Source organism: Protomyctophum parallelum (genome assembly GCF_964188405.1).
Source record: "Protomyctophum parallelum genome assembly, chromosome: 3".
Lineage (NCBI taxonomy): Eukaryota > Metazoa > Chordata > Actinopteri > Myctophiformes > Myctophidae > Protomyctophum > Protomyctophum parallelum.
The window spans coordinates 21436905-21452903 of NC_139698.1; the positions used below are offsets into that span (position 1 = coordinate 21436905).

A 15999-nucleotide genomic window follows, 5' to 3' on the forward strand; every position below is an offset into this window, starting at 1 on the left:
GGGGGTGGGGAGGGGGCACACGACGACGTGGCGGTCCGCGTCATCGGACAGTCGTTTCCGTGAAGGTTTACGTCACGACGTGGAGTCGTGCCAGTCAAAGGGAGGGTATGTATACCCAATGCAGTGCCACCAATGCTATACTTGCTATTATGCTGTGATGAAGAAAAAAAAAGCTCCCTGCCAAAACGTGTTATAGCCCCGATGTATAGCTATGAAGGAAAAGTGCATCTGAGCCAGCTAGTCGTGCATAAATATTCTGTGGAGTGCGGCGTCTCTTTCCAGCGGGGTACAACATGGTTTCTTTCTAGTTTTATAGTATTGACTGTAGCGCGCTGAGCGCCCACGGCCTATAGGAGGGGAGATCAGAGGAAGCAACACCTGCTCCATATCCTGAACTATACGTATAGAAAAGCAAAGTTAACCCATTGTGGGCCAGCGGGAACCCCTTTTGGCATACTTTAGCTATTGAAAAATAGCAGATCTACAAGCTCGCTACGATCTTGTAGGTCTGCTATTTTTTGAGAAATGGTGAAAATGTGGCGCAAAATTTTGAATATATTATTATTTCACAGCGAACGTTTTTTAATTCAAATCTTTGCTTCTGGGGGGGGGGGGGGGGGTGTCCCTGGAACAACATATTTTCAGATGGGGGTCGGCGGCCAATTACATAATAATCTTGAGGGGTCCTTTTTTCTTTTTTTTTTTCAGAAAACTGTCAGGATTTAGAATCGTTTCCAGGTCAAAATGGGTTAAATATGCATAAAAAAAGAAAAAAAGAAAAAACGAATCTAAATGATGTGAACCGATTATATACTGTATACAAATCTGCATAATATATCTTGCATCTATCAAAATGTTGCCCAGAAGTTATTCAAGGAGAAAGGCATTGCTATCGATCGACACACTGTGGACGAGAGAAGGCAAGGCAACAATTAACAACATTGCAGGGAAAGAAGAAAAAACACCAGCATGCTAATTGGGCTATATTAGAATACAAATAATGTATTGATTACGTTGCATGGTTGCGTTATCAGTATTGTATGCTAAATTATTGATTTAGACGTTCGCAAATAGACATCATCATTGTTAGGTTGTTTTAATTTTTAATTGTCTGCCTATACTACAGTAGCTGGATTTCCAGAGCCATGTTTTGCATTTCTCCAGCTCTGTTCTGCTCCAACAATGCTCTGCAAAATAGGAAGGATTAATGGATTAATGTGTGAACAATCGAGCTGACTTGTTGCAGACTTGATCATTGTTTTAATGAGGTTAACGGCACTTAATGATATCACAGTGTTTAACCTATTATGGGCGGGAACCCCTGTTGGTGTTTTAAGCATTCCGTTATACTTTAGCTATTGAAAAATAGCCGAGTGGCGCGCTACGAGCTTGTATAGGTCTGCTATTTTTGAAAGATATTTTGAGATGGGGGTCCGTGTGGCCCAATAGAGATAATCCTGGGGCTCCTTGACATGAAAAAGGTTGAGCACCACTTGACATAGAAACATGTTTTTTTTTCAGACAAATGTTAGGATTTAGAACCCTTTATTTTTATCGACCTCAGTACAAAATGGGTTAATAATGACCTAGATAGCAAACTGAAAGCTATTGTCTTATAGGGAAGAGAAGTGCTTCAGAGCCGTATAAGCTTCTGTCCCTTGATGCTACAGACAACTTAACCCTTATTAAACAGCAATGGGACAAATTATTGCGTGTAAACTTCACCTCAGCACAGTGGGAGAGTGTCTTTAAAAGAAAAACACACCACAGCTGTATCCAAAAATGTGAAAAGATACAACATAATAACAAATCCAAATTATGCACAGGGAGTATATTACGGCATATTATAATAGATGCAATGTACAGTTCTCTCTCACGCTTATGTTGGCACGGCTGTGGTGAAATAGGGACTATAGTATTAGTCACACACCTGTTGTGGCACTGCCCCCTATACCTACAGTAAAAGGTTTTTTCTAGGTTATTGCTGCACTGTCTGTGATTTTCGAGGAGGTCCACTAGTCTGTCATTTTAGCTTTTTAGAAGGTATAGTACAGGGGTCCTCAACTAGAAATGATGAAATATTTTTTTGAATAAGACCGAGGTCCGGTCCCATGCGCGGCGTCCATCGGAGAGCGGGGCTCTATGCCCGTTTAGTATGGTCACGCCAAGCTTATACAAATCAGATCCCCTTCCAACCAACCAATAATGGGGTGCAGAGTGCAGGCCCGGAGTGGAACTCCAAATCCAAATCACACTGCGAATTTTGGGGGCCCTTGGGGGACATTTTGGGGGCCTTTGCAGCAATTTCACATGAGAAATGTACCATCTGATGTTATTTGTATTATTAACTTCTTCCCGCCATTAACATAAGACACACAATGTAGTTGTGCTGCAGCAACACTGCCTGAATTGAATTGAAATTGACTCTGGCTGGCCTGGCCTGAGCTTAGGAGAGATTTTTTTTTGCTGGCCTGACCTGATGCAAAAAACTTTTTTTTTTTTTTTTTTTTTTTTTAGGGTCCGCAGAGAGGTGGTCCGTGGTCCGGTCGTGGACCGCGGTCCACCCCTGGTATAGTATATACAGTCATCACTTAAACAACGCATCGTTACATTTAGGATTCTTATCAGTTAACCCATTTAGACCCGAGGACGATTCTTACAAAATGTCTTCTAAATCCTGACAGTTTTCTGAAAAACCCATGTTTCTATGTCAGTGGTATATACTCAACCTTTTTCATGTCAAGGACCCGCGTTCGCTCTGAAAGAATATATATTCAAAGATTTGCGATTTTTCAAAAAATAGCAGACCTACAAGTTCATAGCGCGGCACTCGGTGCCGCGCTATGAGCTTGTAGATCTGCCATTTTTCAATAGCTAAAGTATGACATAATGCTATAATAGGGGTTAAAGGCACCATTATGATGAACTGGAAAGAACGCAAGCCAAACTCCTTCAGTATTGACAATAATTGGACAAAGGACCTCTTTTGGATTATGACATCGGAGAGAACATGTCTGGAGAACAAACTACCTGTGTATGGCTGAACCATATATAACTAACCCATACCTGAGCCCATTTATTTTTCTTTAACGAGCTACTTTTGCAAAGCAACTAAATGCAGTTGTTCTGCCTAGCCCCCCCATTGTATATTGTCTTCTGTCGATTGTCCTCGGTTGTCTTTTATTGAGAGTCGTCTGAGCTTGCATTTTTTTTATCTGCCATGGTTTCACTGCAGCGTCACAGTTTTCTGTATAACCAACCGAAAAGCCTCTGGACTGCTCAAAGCCCTTTTGGCTTCTCCAGACATATTGGCAGGTGCGTTCGTAAAGCCTCTCCTGTTGCCATCAGGGCATCATTACGTTTCACCCCCGCTTGTAAAACACTGAGTGACATTCTTAATCCTCCCCTTGTCCCCTGCCTTGGCACAGCACGACTTTTAACCCATTCTGACCTGAGATCAGATTCATACGAGGTTTCCACTGGACACACACTGGTCTGATTAAACCCATTCTGACCTGAGATCAGATTCATACCAGGTGTCCACTGGACACACACTGGTCTGATTAAACCCATTCTGACCTGAGATCAGATTCATACCAGGTTTCCACTGGACACACACTGGTCTGATTAAACCCATTCTGACCTGAGATCAGATTAAAAAAATGTCAGTCGTTCTTCGATTTTTTAAAAATAGCAGACCTACAAGCTCGTAGGGGTTAATCCTCCCCTTGTCCCCTGCCTTGGCACAGCACGACTTTTAAATGCTCCGTAAAACTTTTATATTTCATAAAATTGTATATCTTATTTATTTATATCCATTTTTTTTGTACCTTATACGAGACAATGTTTAACCACTTGAATATTCTGGGGCAATCATTAGGCCTACAGGGAAAATATCAGATCTATAGATCTACACTGCAGTTCAACAGCACGTGTTTGTAAATCGATTTGTTTTAATTACTTTTCATCCAAGTAAGTTTGCTGTATTTTCTTTTACCATGTGAATTGAGAACGTTTATTAATTCTACGCTATAGCTGCTTGGAGTAATCTGTTGCTCTGTATGTTGTGTGTTAACATGTTTTTCTGCAACACGCTGCTCAAAACGAACTGCCCTGGTGGGATTGATATGGAGTTGTTTGATGTTTGTTAGAGAGAGAGTCATGTCCGCTCCTCTGCCTTTTCATTCCTGTTCCAACGTGTTGCACTAGACTAGACTGCTGCGCTACATTTGCATGCTGCACAGAGCCCATACATTTTTGATGTAATAACTTCAACGTCGGCATGCTAATATCCCCCTGCACTGGAAGGAGACCAAGCCCCGAGTCTTTAAATTGAGATGCGTTCGAGGTAAATAATATCTAAGTTCCGTCCCTTGTGGAAATTGGGCTGACATCCAAAGTGTGAAAAAAGAAAAGATGACCTTAAAAGAAATTCAAAGGCACTCAGTTGAGTTTAAAAACCCTAAAGATATTTTTATGGCTCAGCTATCTATCTATCTATCTATCTATCTATCTATCTATCTATCTATCTATCTATATATAAAAAAGCAGGGAATTTGAAAATAGCAGATATACAAGCTCACAGCATGCAGCTCAAATATCACAGTATGCATGCAATACTCCATCAACGCATGGAGCATGCATGCGACACTCCATCAACGCATGGAGCATGCATGCGACACTCCACCAACACATGGAGCATGCATGCGACACTCCACCAACACATGGAGCATGCATGCGACACTCCACCAACGCATGGAGTATGCATGCGACACTCCACCAACGCATGGAGCAAGTATGCGGCACTACATCCCACCAACGCATGGAGCATGCATGCCACACCCCATCCCACCAACGCATGGAGTATGCATGCGACACTACATCCCACCAACGCATGGAGCATGCATGCCACACCCCATCCCACCAACGCATGGAGTATGCATGCGACACTACATCCCACCAACGCATGGAGCATGCATGCCACACCCCATCCCACCAACGCATGGAGTATGCATGCGACACTACATCCCACCAACGCATGGAGCATGCATGCCACACCCCATCCCACCGATGCATGGAGCATGCATGCGACGCCCCATCCCACCGATGCATGGAGCATGCGTGCGACGCCCCATCCCACCGACGCATGGAGCATGCATGCGACACCCCATCCCACCAACGCATGGAACATGCATGCGACACACGGGCCTGCTCCATGCGTTGGTGGGATACCAACGCATGGAACATGCATGCGACACACGGGCCTGCTCCATGCGTTGGTGGGATACCAACGCATGGAACATGCATGCGACACACGGGCCTGCTCCATGCGTTGGTGGGATACCAACGCATGGAGCATGCCCGTGTGTGTGTGACCATACTGCGGTGCTCTGACCTGGCGTTGAGGGGCCGTCTGCACGGCACCGAGTCCCGGATGCAGGTTCCCGAGGCGGGGTCCGCCAGCTCCACGATGACAAAGGGACGCTCCTCCAGCGTGACCACCCGGAGGTGCTGGGCGTCGTCGGGGGGCTTGAGGAAGGGTCCGTAGCGAGACCAGGCCGGGTACCGGAGCCTGAGCACGCCGTTCTCCCACCAGCCTACCTGAACACACACACACACACACACACACACACGCACACACACACACACACACACACACACACGTTAGACACAAGTCTAGACATCTTTAAGCACATGCATGAAGACCTGCTGAGGCCCATTCTATATATGCCTTCTAAATTCTCTGTTTTTTGGTGCCAATAAGGACCTCCAAATGTATATGAATTAGGCCAGAGGTGAGCGACTTTGATGATGGAGAGGCCCCACTATATATTTACACAATCACTCCAGAGGGGGCGCCACATTGCATAATACTGTCGGAGCAGAAACCTACTTCTCTCCGTATTTAACTTTTTCTTAATTAATCTGACCTTAAAATAAATAAAGAAATCTTCTAAATCCGTTTTCACGATTTTTCAAAAATAGCAGACCTAAAAGCTCGTAACGTGCCACTCGGTGGCGTGCTATGAGCTTGTAGATCTGCTATTTTTCTAAAAACACCTAAAGGGGTTCCCGCCCCAACTTCGTCAATCTATGTCACACTAAAGTCTAATCTACAAGCTCAAAACGTGTTGCGTTTTGTAGCTACTTTTGCTACTTTTGTCTACAAGCTCTACATACAGTATTTTGCTCAATAAATTAAATCAATAATATATCAGTATTTAGATATTAACCCGGGGGGGGGGGGGGGGCGCATGAAGGTGGGGGCCGCATGTGTATGCATTGGGCCACAGACAGCCCCCCCACCTGAACCTGTGTTGTGCCAATTAAGGGAAATATGCAAATATCATGACCAATGGCATTACAATGAACTGATGACGTTTAGGTGAAAAAGTAACAGAGAAAAAAAAAGTAATTAATTAAAATATAATTGTTGCTATAAAGCAATGCTGGGTCTTAGAGGGTTAAACAAAATGCAATCTAAATTACTCTACATTCGTAGCATAGTGGTCGAGAAGTACAAGTCTGAGGCCTCTTTTAGACGGCGACCATCTCCATATAACACGTCAAAGTCCCGTTGCGTTCTCATTTTTTCTTACCCTTTACACGAGAACGCACACGTTATGATATGATGTGCTATTATGCTATACTGTCGCTAGGTGGCGATAACGGGCTGCCAAATAGACAGGTCACCCACGTACAAGAAGAAGAAACCTTCACGCAAGCCTGCGCAACACGGCTCTGGGCGCGCCACGGGATGGTATATATTTTATAATACATTAGGCTACATAAACGCTGCTGCCGCGGCTGCCGTCTATCACAAGGCTTTTTATTTACATCATGGTTTTACATTCAACATCGCTGATGAGCAGCACTTTGTAGTTTGTAGGCGAGGAGGGAGGCTTGTTCAGGAACTCCATTATATCATAATGATATGGCTCTGCATCAATGTAATAAACATATGCGCTGTGAGCCAACATGAGCCATGATGTCATAAGTTTTGCGGATTCACCGTTTTGCCTGTTTATATGGAGACCATAGGAAACGGTGTTCTGAATGATTTCCACTCTGGAAGGCGGTTTCACTTCGATGCGTTTTCACCTCCTGAGAACACCGTTCTCGTCTAAATGACAGCGCTAAACGGTACTTTATTTTGCCGTTTTTTATGAACACCATCCTCGTGTAAATAGCACCTAAGCTAGGATGGGTCACACATACAGAGGACACTTCCCCATGCAGGTATATGTGCTTTAATACACCCTAAGCCTACACCCCCACAATTACCAAAGAGGACGCATTTATTCATCGTTTCTTTACTTTAACTTGTTCGCGACTGCGTTCCTGGTTTGACCCCTGCATGCCTCACCTCTCTGTTTTGATGTATTTTATATATTCATGATACAATTCATAGAAGAATTGTCAGGATTGCACAAAAAGTCAGAGGACTTCATTCCGTTGTGATCCAAATAAATAGCTACAGCTATGGTAAGAAGAACATGTGTGTACATGATGTCATTGTAAATGAGGTCATTTCAACTCGCTCTGCCTCTAGTTGCTCTACTCTCCTGACACACACACACACACACACACACACACACACACACACACACACACACACACGGCACCATGTTTGTACAAAATACATTTTCCTCTGAACAGCCAGGGAGGTCAATGTCAAACGTTGCTATTTTCTGAGGTAATTGAACCTGTAATCCACACATATGGCCTATACTTTTGTCTCCGTTCGTCCTTCTGAATTCGGCTGCGATGCCTTTATCAGCCTCTTAAATGAATACCGGTATATACTCTTACAGAATGACCTGTTGAAGTCTTTAATTCATGAATAAATATTGTTTTTGTTACCTTTCCTTCCCGGTGAAGGATCCAAAACCAAAGTGAAAACATGATGAATTGAAGAAAATATGGCCGTGGTCCAGTTCAACAGTTTTGGAAGAAAGGGCTGATTGGAGGACTGTTTGGAGGACACTCGGATCATACTGTGTGTTGACGTTTACAGTATAAGGGAATTTTATTCTCTCCCTCTCTCTCTCTCTCTGTATGGGGGGGGGGGTGCAGGGCTGGACTGGCCATAGGACGTACCGGGCATATTCCCTCTACAAAGGGTTGTGTATAGTTGTCTGTTGGTTTGTGTCATTTACGTTGTTCTGTAAAAGTGGTGGTATTAGGGCTTGTTTATTTGTGTGTGCCTCGACGGAGTGGGCGGTAGAGTTTCTGCTATCTGCGCGCTGGTTGTGTTGGGCCGGTCTGGGCCAAATTCACGCGAAAATGACCGGGCCGAACTTTTGTCCCAGTCCAGCCCTCCTTCCTCGCAGAGGTGTCCGCAATCCAGCATGGATGCGTTTGTACCTCAACGGAGGTAGGTGGGACAAAGTCCCTATGTTGCAAGTCCAAGTCGAGTCTCAAGTCTTTGCTCTCAAGTCCCGAGTCAAGTCCAAGTCAACACAGGCAAGTCCCAAGTCAAGTCCAAGTCCTGAACTTTTTGTTTCGAGTCCCAACCAAGTCCTAAGCATTTTGTTTCAAGTCCCAACCAAGTCCTTACATTTTGTTTCGAGTCCCAAACAAGTCCCACCAAGACATAATACTAATTAATGATATGTAAAGATTTACATAAATCATGAGCATTTTCCACAATTTGCATTTATTATTAAACAAGGGTTCTGGAGTCCACCAACAAAATGCAGATACTGTACTTTTCAATTTCCTCCGTGAGGACAGGGTTTAAAGCACCACTCTGTACAATGGGGTGGTTGTGTTTGTCTCTCTACTCTTCTATTGAGTCATTTAGATCATGTCAAAGGTCATGTCTCACCGAGACACAGGATCTGACACAAATTCAATGTTTCCCCTGAGCAAGCAGGCTATTATTACAATGGTAAAATGTCATTACTTGCACTGAAACAGTGTTCAAATCCAGGGTAGGAGAGGAATGTTACATTAGATACCAATACCAAACCATTTTACATGTCATACAAAAGATAATCAGATAAACTTAAATAATAAGAAACTTAAACTGTGCACAAAAATAAGGAAGACTCTAATACAATCAAACATTAAACTGATGCTCTAATTCACTGTTCCAAAACAGCAGCGACGGCAGGAGTGAAGCCGGTATGTGTTTGTTTATGTGCAACACGTGGAACACAGGCAATGCTAGTACACGATACTACATGATTAAGGTTACCAGTTTAAATTAACAGAAATTAAAAGATGTGTCCTGTTTTGAACTGATACTGATACTTTAATGTCGGGGAATCAATACGAATTACAAGGCGATTTATGTGCTGTCCTCCTGTCTCGTTGTTGTTGTGTTACCGTCAATGGGACTGTGAGTTTGTCAGCGTTGCCATGTATCGTGAGAGAAATAAGCAAACCGACCAAAAAAGAAACAAGACAAAAACAAGCAATTTTTTTCTCCAGAACGTTACACTTTTTAAACATTTTAATATTATTTGGGCTTGCTGTAAGGCAGGGGTCCTCAACTAGAAATGCTGAAGGTCCACAAATATTTTTTTAACAAGACCATGGTCCAGTCTCATGCGCACGAAAATAAAATTGCTGTGCCCCTCACCTAGAAACAACCAATTACCAAGGTATACAAACCGGGTTTGTATAGCTCTTTCACTTTGACAAAATATTCATTATTCACACCTCCAGCACTGAGAAAACTGTTCTGCGCCTTTCTTCGTCCTTTTTTTCTTCAAACTTAACTACGGTAGCGGTGGTCTCAAAAACTTAAGGAAAACGTATTCACACCTCCAAAAATCCAATTTTGTTTCATTCAACTGAACGTGTGAATGTGAGCCAGTCAGCGCAACATTGTCATCATGACATGCCGGCCCATAATACACACATTAAGAGTGTTAATTGCGTTTCTCGGCATTGATCGAATACAACGGAGAATTCAACTTGCGGTTGCGGTGACTTTTTTTCTTCTCTTTATTCTGTTTTTTTTAATGTTTTGTTGTGGCTTTCGCCTTTATTTTATATTCTTTATGGAGGGATAGACAGTATAGGCTGACAGGAAATGGGGAGAGAGATGGGGGGGTTACTCCCCCATCTCTCTCCCCATTTCCTGTCGGGATCGGGAGTCGAACCCGCGGCACACTGCCAGACTGGATTACCAGCCAAGGTGCCTGGACCACTGAGCCACGGCCCAGGCCTTTTCTCCAGGGTGCGCAGAGAGGTGTGCCGCGGTCCAGCCGTGGGCCGCGGTCCGCCTGTTGAGGACCACTGCTGTAAGGTATTAAGTGACTTGAAAATGTTCAAGTCAAGAGGGCTCAAGTCAAGTCTCAAGTCCTTGGCGTTCAAGTCAAGTCAAGTCTCAAGTCTTTGGCATTCAAGTCCCAAGCAAGTCCAAGTCTATTTTTGATTTGATCAAGCAAGTCTAAAGTCATCAAAATCGGGACTCGAGTCCAAGTCGAGTCTCGAGTCCAAGTCCCCACCTGGGTATAACTGCACGTTGCAATGCATCACTCTTTTCCACAACAGCTGTTAAACCAAGTGCACACGATACATGCGTCTGCGATGCGATTATTCAACCACCTTCAACTCAGAGCAGTTACAGAGCAGCAACAAACTGTAGGCTAATATGAACAGATCTATATGATCATCTGCGGCACTGCCACCCCCTAAGAAGCACTGCTGTATACCGTATAATAGTGTTTTTGCTATCATGCTGTACTTACAATTTTGAGGTATTTGCACTTTACTTGACTATTTCCAATTTCCAATACTTTTACTCCACTACACCTAAGATCCACATCCACACTTTGACTTCTTATTTTCCTTTTGGCTTTTCCCTTCAGGGGTCGCCACAGCGAATCATCTGCCTCCATCTCACCCCGTCCTCTGTCGCCACAGCGAATCATCTGCCTCCGTCTCACCCTGTCCTCTGCCTCCTCTTCTCTCACACCAACTACCTTCATGTCCTCTTTCACTACATCCATAAATCTTCTCTTTGGTCTTCCTCTAGGCCCCTCGGTCCCCTCCTCCTCTGTACCCGTCCAATTAAACCATCTCAGTCTGGGCCTCTCTGGCTTTATCTCCAAAACATCTGACATGCAATGAGTCGCTGACCCTCTGGTGTACTCGTTCCTGATCCTATCCATCTTTGTCACTCCCACCTAAACATTTTAGGCTCCCTTCCAGCTCTGCTTCCTGTTTTTTGTCCTCAGTGCGACTGTCTCTAAAACACACAACACAGCTGTCTGTCTCTAAAACACACAACATAGCTGTCTGTCTCTAAAACACACAACATAGCCGTCTGTCTCTAAAACACACAACATAGCTGTCTGTCTCTAAAACACACAACATAGCTGTCTGTCTCTAAAACACACAACATAGCTGTCTGTCTCTAAAACACACAACATAGCTGTCTGTCTCTAAAACACACAACATATAGCTGTCTGTCTCTAAACCATACAACATAGCTGTCTGTCTCTAAAACACACAACATAGCCGTCTGTCTCTAAAACGCACAACATAGCCGTCTGTCTCTAAAACGCACAACATAGCTGTCTGTCTCTAAACCACACAACACAGCTGTCTGTCTCTAAAACACACAACATAGCTGTCTGTCTCTAAAACACACAACACAGCTGTCTGTCTCTAAAACACACAACATAGCTGTCTGTCTCTAATAGGGGATTCACACTATGGTCCCGGGTGCGCACTCGGGACCACTTGGCAGATGTTGTGGTAGTGTGAATGATGCGTACCGTTCCCGGGAGCGGATCGCCCAACCGTCCCCGGGACCGCATGGGGGGGAGGGTCTCTGCACTCTCTGGACCGTTGAAGTGTATTCAGATACGGATCGTTCCAATGTGAATGCATGCAGTCGACGAGCCAAGCCTCAACAAAAAAAAACACAGCCTCTGCACGATGCGTAACACCAGCGCATTTCTCAACGCCGCCCTTCTCCTGTTGAATCTGCTTATACGCGCAGCACCGCGCTGATCTTATTCTGCGGACTACACGTGGCTCTTGGGCTTTGCTTGGCACAGTTTCCAAAGTAAAACAAAATAATAATAATGCTAAAGTAGAATCCATAGCAAACTAATACACTGGAGCACAGAACTGACTGACACAGTGAATAGCAGGCAGGCTGACAAGTAGTATAACGACAAAAAGCCAAAGAGGCAATGCAATTCAGTGTGTCTGGATTTATTTGAGTCAATGTCGCACAGTTGATGGTCAGTGTCCGTGCGCGCCAGCCATCAAGCACACCGTCATCAGGAGGATTAAAGTGTGTTATGCAAGTGTACCCGGGTGCGCTGTTGAATCTCGGGCAATGTGAATCATGGCCATCGGGGACCAGGCAACCGTATTCGGAAACGGTTCCAATGAAACGGATTCAGTCCGTCTCAGTGTGAATCCCCTATAAAACACACAACATAGCTGTCTGTCTCTAAAACAAACAACATAGTAAGTAAGTAAGTACATTTTATTTATAGAGCACTTTTTGAAACAAGGTTACAAAGTGCTGAACAGTGACACAATATAAAACAATCAGGTTAAAACAAACATAGTAGTAAAATAATGGAAAAAATATATACATATATATACACAAACACACAGATACACACATACATACCTATACACATACATACGTCATGATCAATACTCAAAGATTTAAAATGGAGACAAAACAAATGGACCTGCAGAGGAAATCAAGTGATAGCATGGGGAAAATATTTACGAAATAAAAACGTTTTTAAACTGCTTTTAAAAATGTCAACTGACTTGGACTTTTTCAGAGGCAAGGGCAGAGCATTCCACAAGGTAGGGGCAACCACTGCAAAGGCCCTATCACCTTTAGTCTTTAGCTTGGTCACTGGGATATTTAAAAGTTCTTTCTCCGAGGACCTGAGGGGTCTCACATTGACCTTGGGAGTTAAAAGGTCGAGGATATACAGACACAGACATAAGCTGTCTGTCTCTAAAACACACAACATAGCTGTCTGTCTCTAAACACACACACACACACACACACACACACACACACACACACACACACACACACACACACACACACACACACACACACACACACACACACACACACACACACACACACACACACACACACACACACACACACACACACACACACACACACACACAGATGTGAGATATCCCCCTTCCAGGGGGATATCTCCCACCTCTCTAGATTATCCCTCTACCTCTATTGCTCTCACTACAGATCACAATGTCTGCAAACAGCATGGTCCACAGGGATTCCTGTCTAACCTCATCTGTCAGCCTGTCCGTCACCACCGTGGCCAACAATGCAAGACCCACTTCCACCTTGAACTCCTATACTGTCACGCTAGTTTATTCCGCCGTATAGTTTCCACAACTCACACACAACGTCACCCTTGTTCTTTTAGCCATTTTGGGGGCGGGAAACCCTTTTTGGTGTTTTAAAGCATTATGTTATACTTTAGCTATTGGAAAATAGCAGATCTACAAGCTCATAGCACGCCACCGAGTGCCGCGCCATGAACTTGTAGGTCTGCTATTTTTTGAAAAATCGTGAAAATGTGACTCAAATCTTTATTTTTATTTGATTTTGCAACCCAGTTTTTTCACCCAGTGCCAATAATCTAATGTAATCCTGGCGCTACACTTCCTCTGCCTACCTGGGGGGGGGGGGGGGGGGGGGCAGCGGACTGACCTCATGCCTCCTTCTATGCATGAGGAGTCCAAGCTGCTTCTTTTCACCTGACAGGGGGGGTTTCCCCGGCCGGACGTAGCACGTGGGAGGAACACGTTATTTCGTTATTCCTTTCACCTCCATCAGGCGCCCCGGCTGGCCAGGCGGAGGTAGTTTAGAGACCAGGATTACTGCATGTTTTTGGGTAGCCTATACCTACTAGGGGACACGGGGAAAACATGCAAACTCCACACAGAAAGGCCCTTTCGCCAACCCCGCCTCGGGTACGGGCACTGATGACGCGGAGAAGAAAATACGCCGCCAGCACCCACAGCGCCCCCAGCGGAAATCGAAACCAGGACCTTCTAGCTGTGAGGCGACAGCACGATCTATTTGCACTATTGATACTTTTACTTATTTTTTCATAATTAAAGTGCTAGAGTGCCAAGCAGATGAGGCATATTTTACTCTGAAAAGCCCCGCCTTCCATTATACCCCCCCCCCCCCTAAAATCCAGGAGGCATAATCTTGGCTTATACTATACATTGCACATCTAAAGTCTCTCTAGAAGTGTTTATATTCCAAACGAGATGCTCGCTGAAGTCAGAAATTAGTCAGAAATCGGCGTTCTGGTCAAAACCTTGGAGACCCGCCCACCTCTCTCTCTACAGTCCAGCAAGCTAATCTGTGGACAGCAAAACGTGCTCGACGTCATCAGCGCTCATCACGGTGCTTTGAGCCGTGTGCAACGATGCAGCAAGACGTGTGTGTGTGTGTGTGTGTGTGTGTGTGTGTGTGTGTGTGTGTGTGGAGGAGGAGGAAAGAGACAGACAGACCGACGGAAAGAAGTGTGTGAGAGAAAGACAGAAAGATGGAGAGGATAAAGGAGGAGGAGGAGGAGGAGGAGGAGGAGAGAGCGTGTGACAGTGTGTGAGACGGGGAGAGAGAAGGACAGAGGACACGCAGCTTGACCTTCACAAACGTGCACTGCTTCAGCTCGTATATTATGTGCAGGTCTGTGCATGTGCGCTACTGTTGGAGCAGCCAAAATGTGGCCGAGGCTCACCCTGTGGTCGAACATACAAGACCGGCTTGAAGCTCAGATATATAGGCTCTATATAACAGCAGCCATATTGGACAGACATTGGGCCTTAACTTCCTTACTTCTTGTGTTACGGATGGTAGTGTATAATGAAGGCTCTGTTCCATTCCTGGTCAAAACAGAGTCACGGTGCTGCTGATATCATGCAAATGGAACCAAAGGGACTTTTCATTTGTACTCTCTCTTTTTTTGGGGGGGGGGGGGGGGGGGCTGGGTCCTTGAAATCCAAAACGTTCGAGAACCCTGCTTTCAATTTCAAAATCGGTACAGTAGGAGATATTTCCCTCTATTACAAATATTACTACTATTACTCATAGACTAGACGCTATAGATGGCAGTAGCGATAGCTCAGCTCCCGCCACCGTTCATTTCCATTCTATTTCGTCGTCGTAGAAGAATAAGGCCGCCTCCTCCTCCTCGTCGTCTCCCAAAAACAGCAATGGCGGAGGTGGTCGCGCGGATCGGACTATTGTCTACCTAAGAGTCTTTAGAGGCGTTCGTATTTTAGACGCAATTTTAGTTGCTATTGAGCCACTAAACGGGGCCGCTTTGTTCACCCACCGGGATCTGATATGGAATTCTCATAAAAAGGACTAGAAATGTTATGTTAGGTTATATGTTTATCATTAAAGCTGCTATAAGCAATAATAATATGTCCAACTTTTAACCCTCTAAGACCCGCATTAATTTCTACTTGCAAAAAATAGATTTCAACCTTACTACTACTTTGTACTACTAGGACTGACTAAAAAAATGTTAAAAGTTTGATGAAAATGTTATAATAATTATATAATAATTATATAATAATATAATAAATTAATAATTTACATTTGGGGGATATCTTTCACAATAATGAATAAAACATGTTCTAGACATTCTATTGATCACAAAAAAACATATATTACAATTATTGTACCTACTTTTATTAGGGTAAAGGTCAAAAGTCTTAGGTTAAAAAAAAAAAAAAATCGTCAAAAAAGTCCAGACATTTTTAATGTGTGTGAATTTCAGCCTCTGTGACACATCTAGGAGCCGCAATCTGCATTCAAAGATGTTCCTAGAAGCTTTGTCATTGGTCGAAATAAACCCTGCAGCTTCTAGGAAAATCTTTGAATGCAAATTGCGGGCCCTATATGTGTCACAGAGACTACAAGCGCTCTACCCATTGCAGGCTGTCTGAATACCAAAAAGAATTATTATTGCTTATAGCGACTTTAAATAG

At 44.1% G+C, this 15999-nt stretch overlaps 1 protein-coding gene across 1 annotated transcript in view; it reads right to left on the reverse strand.

The window, feature by feature from the left end:
• grin2db (glutamate receptor, ionotropic, N-methyl D-aspartate 2D, b) overlaps nt 1-15999 on the reverse strand; it is a gene marked incomplete at both ends in the record, with an annotated part of 178756 nt that overhangs the window by 106434 nt on the left and 56323 nt on the right. Inside the window, 1 exon segment of the mRNA XM_083760374.1 lies at nt 5396-5601. Within this exon segment, the coding sequence (XP_083616500.1) occupies nt 5396-5601 (206 nt within the window).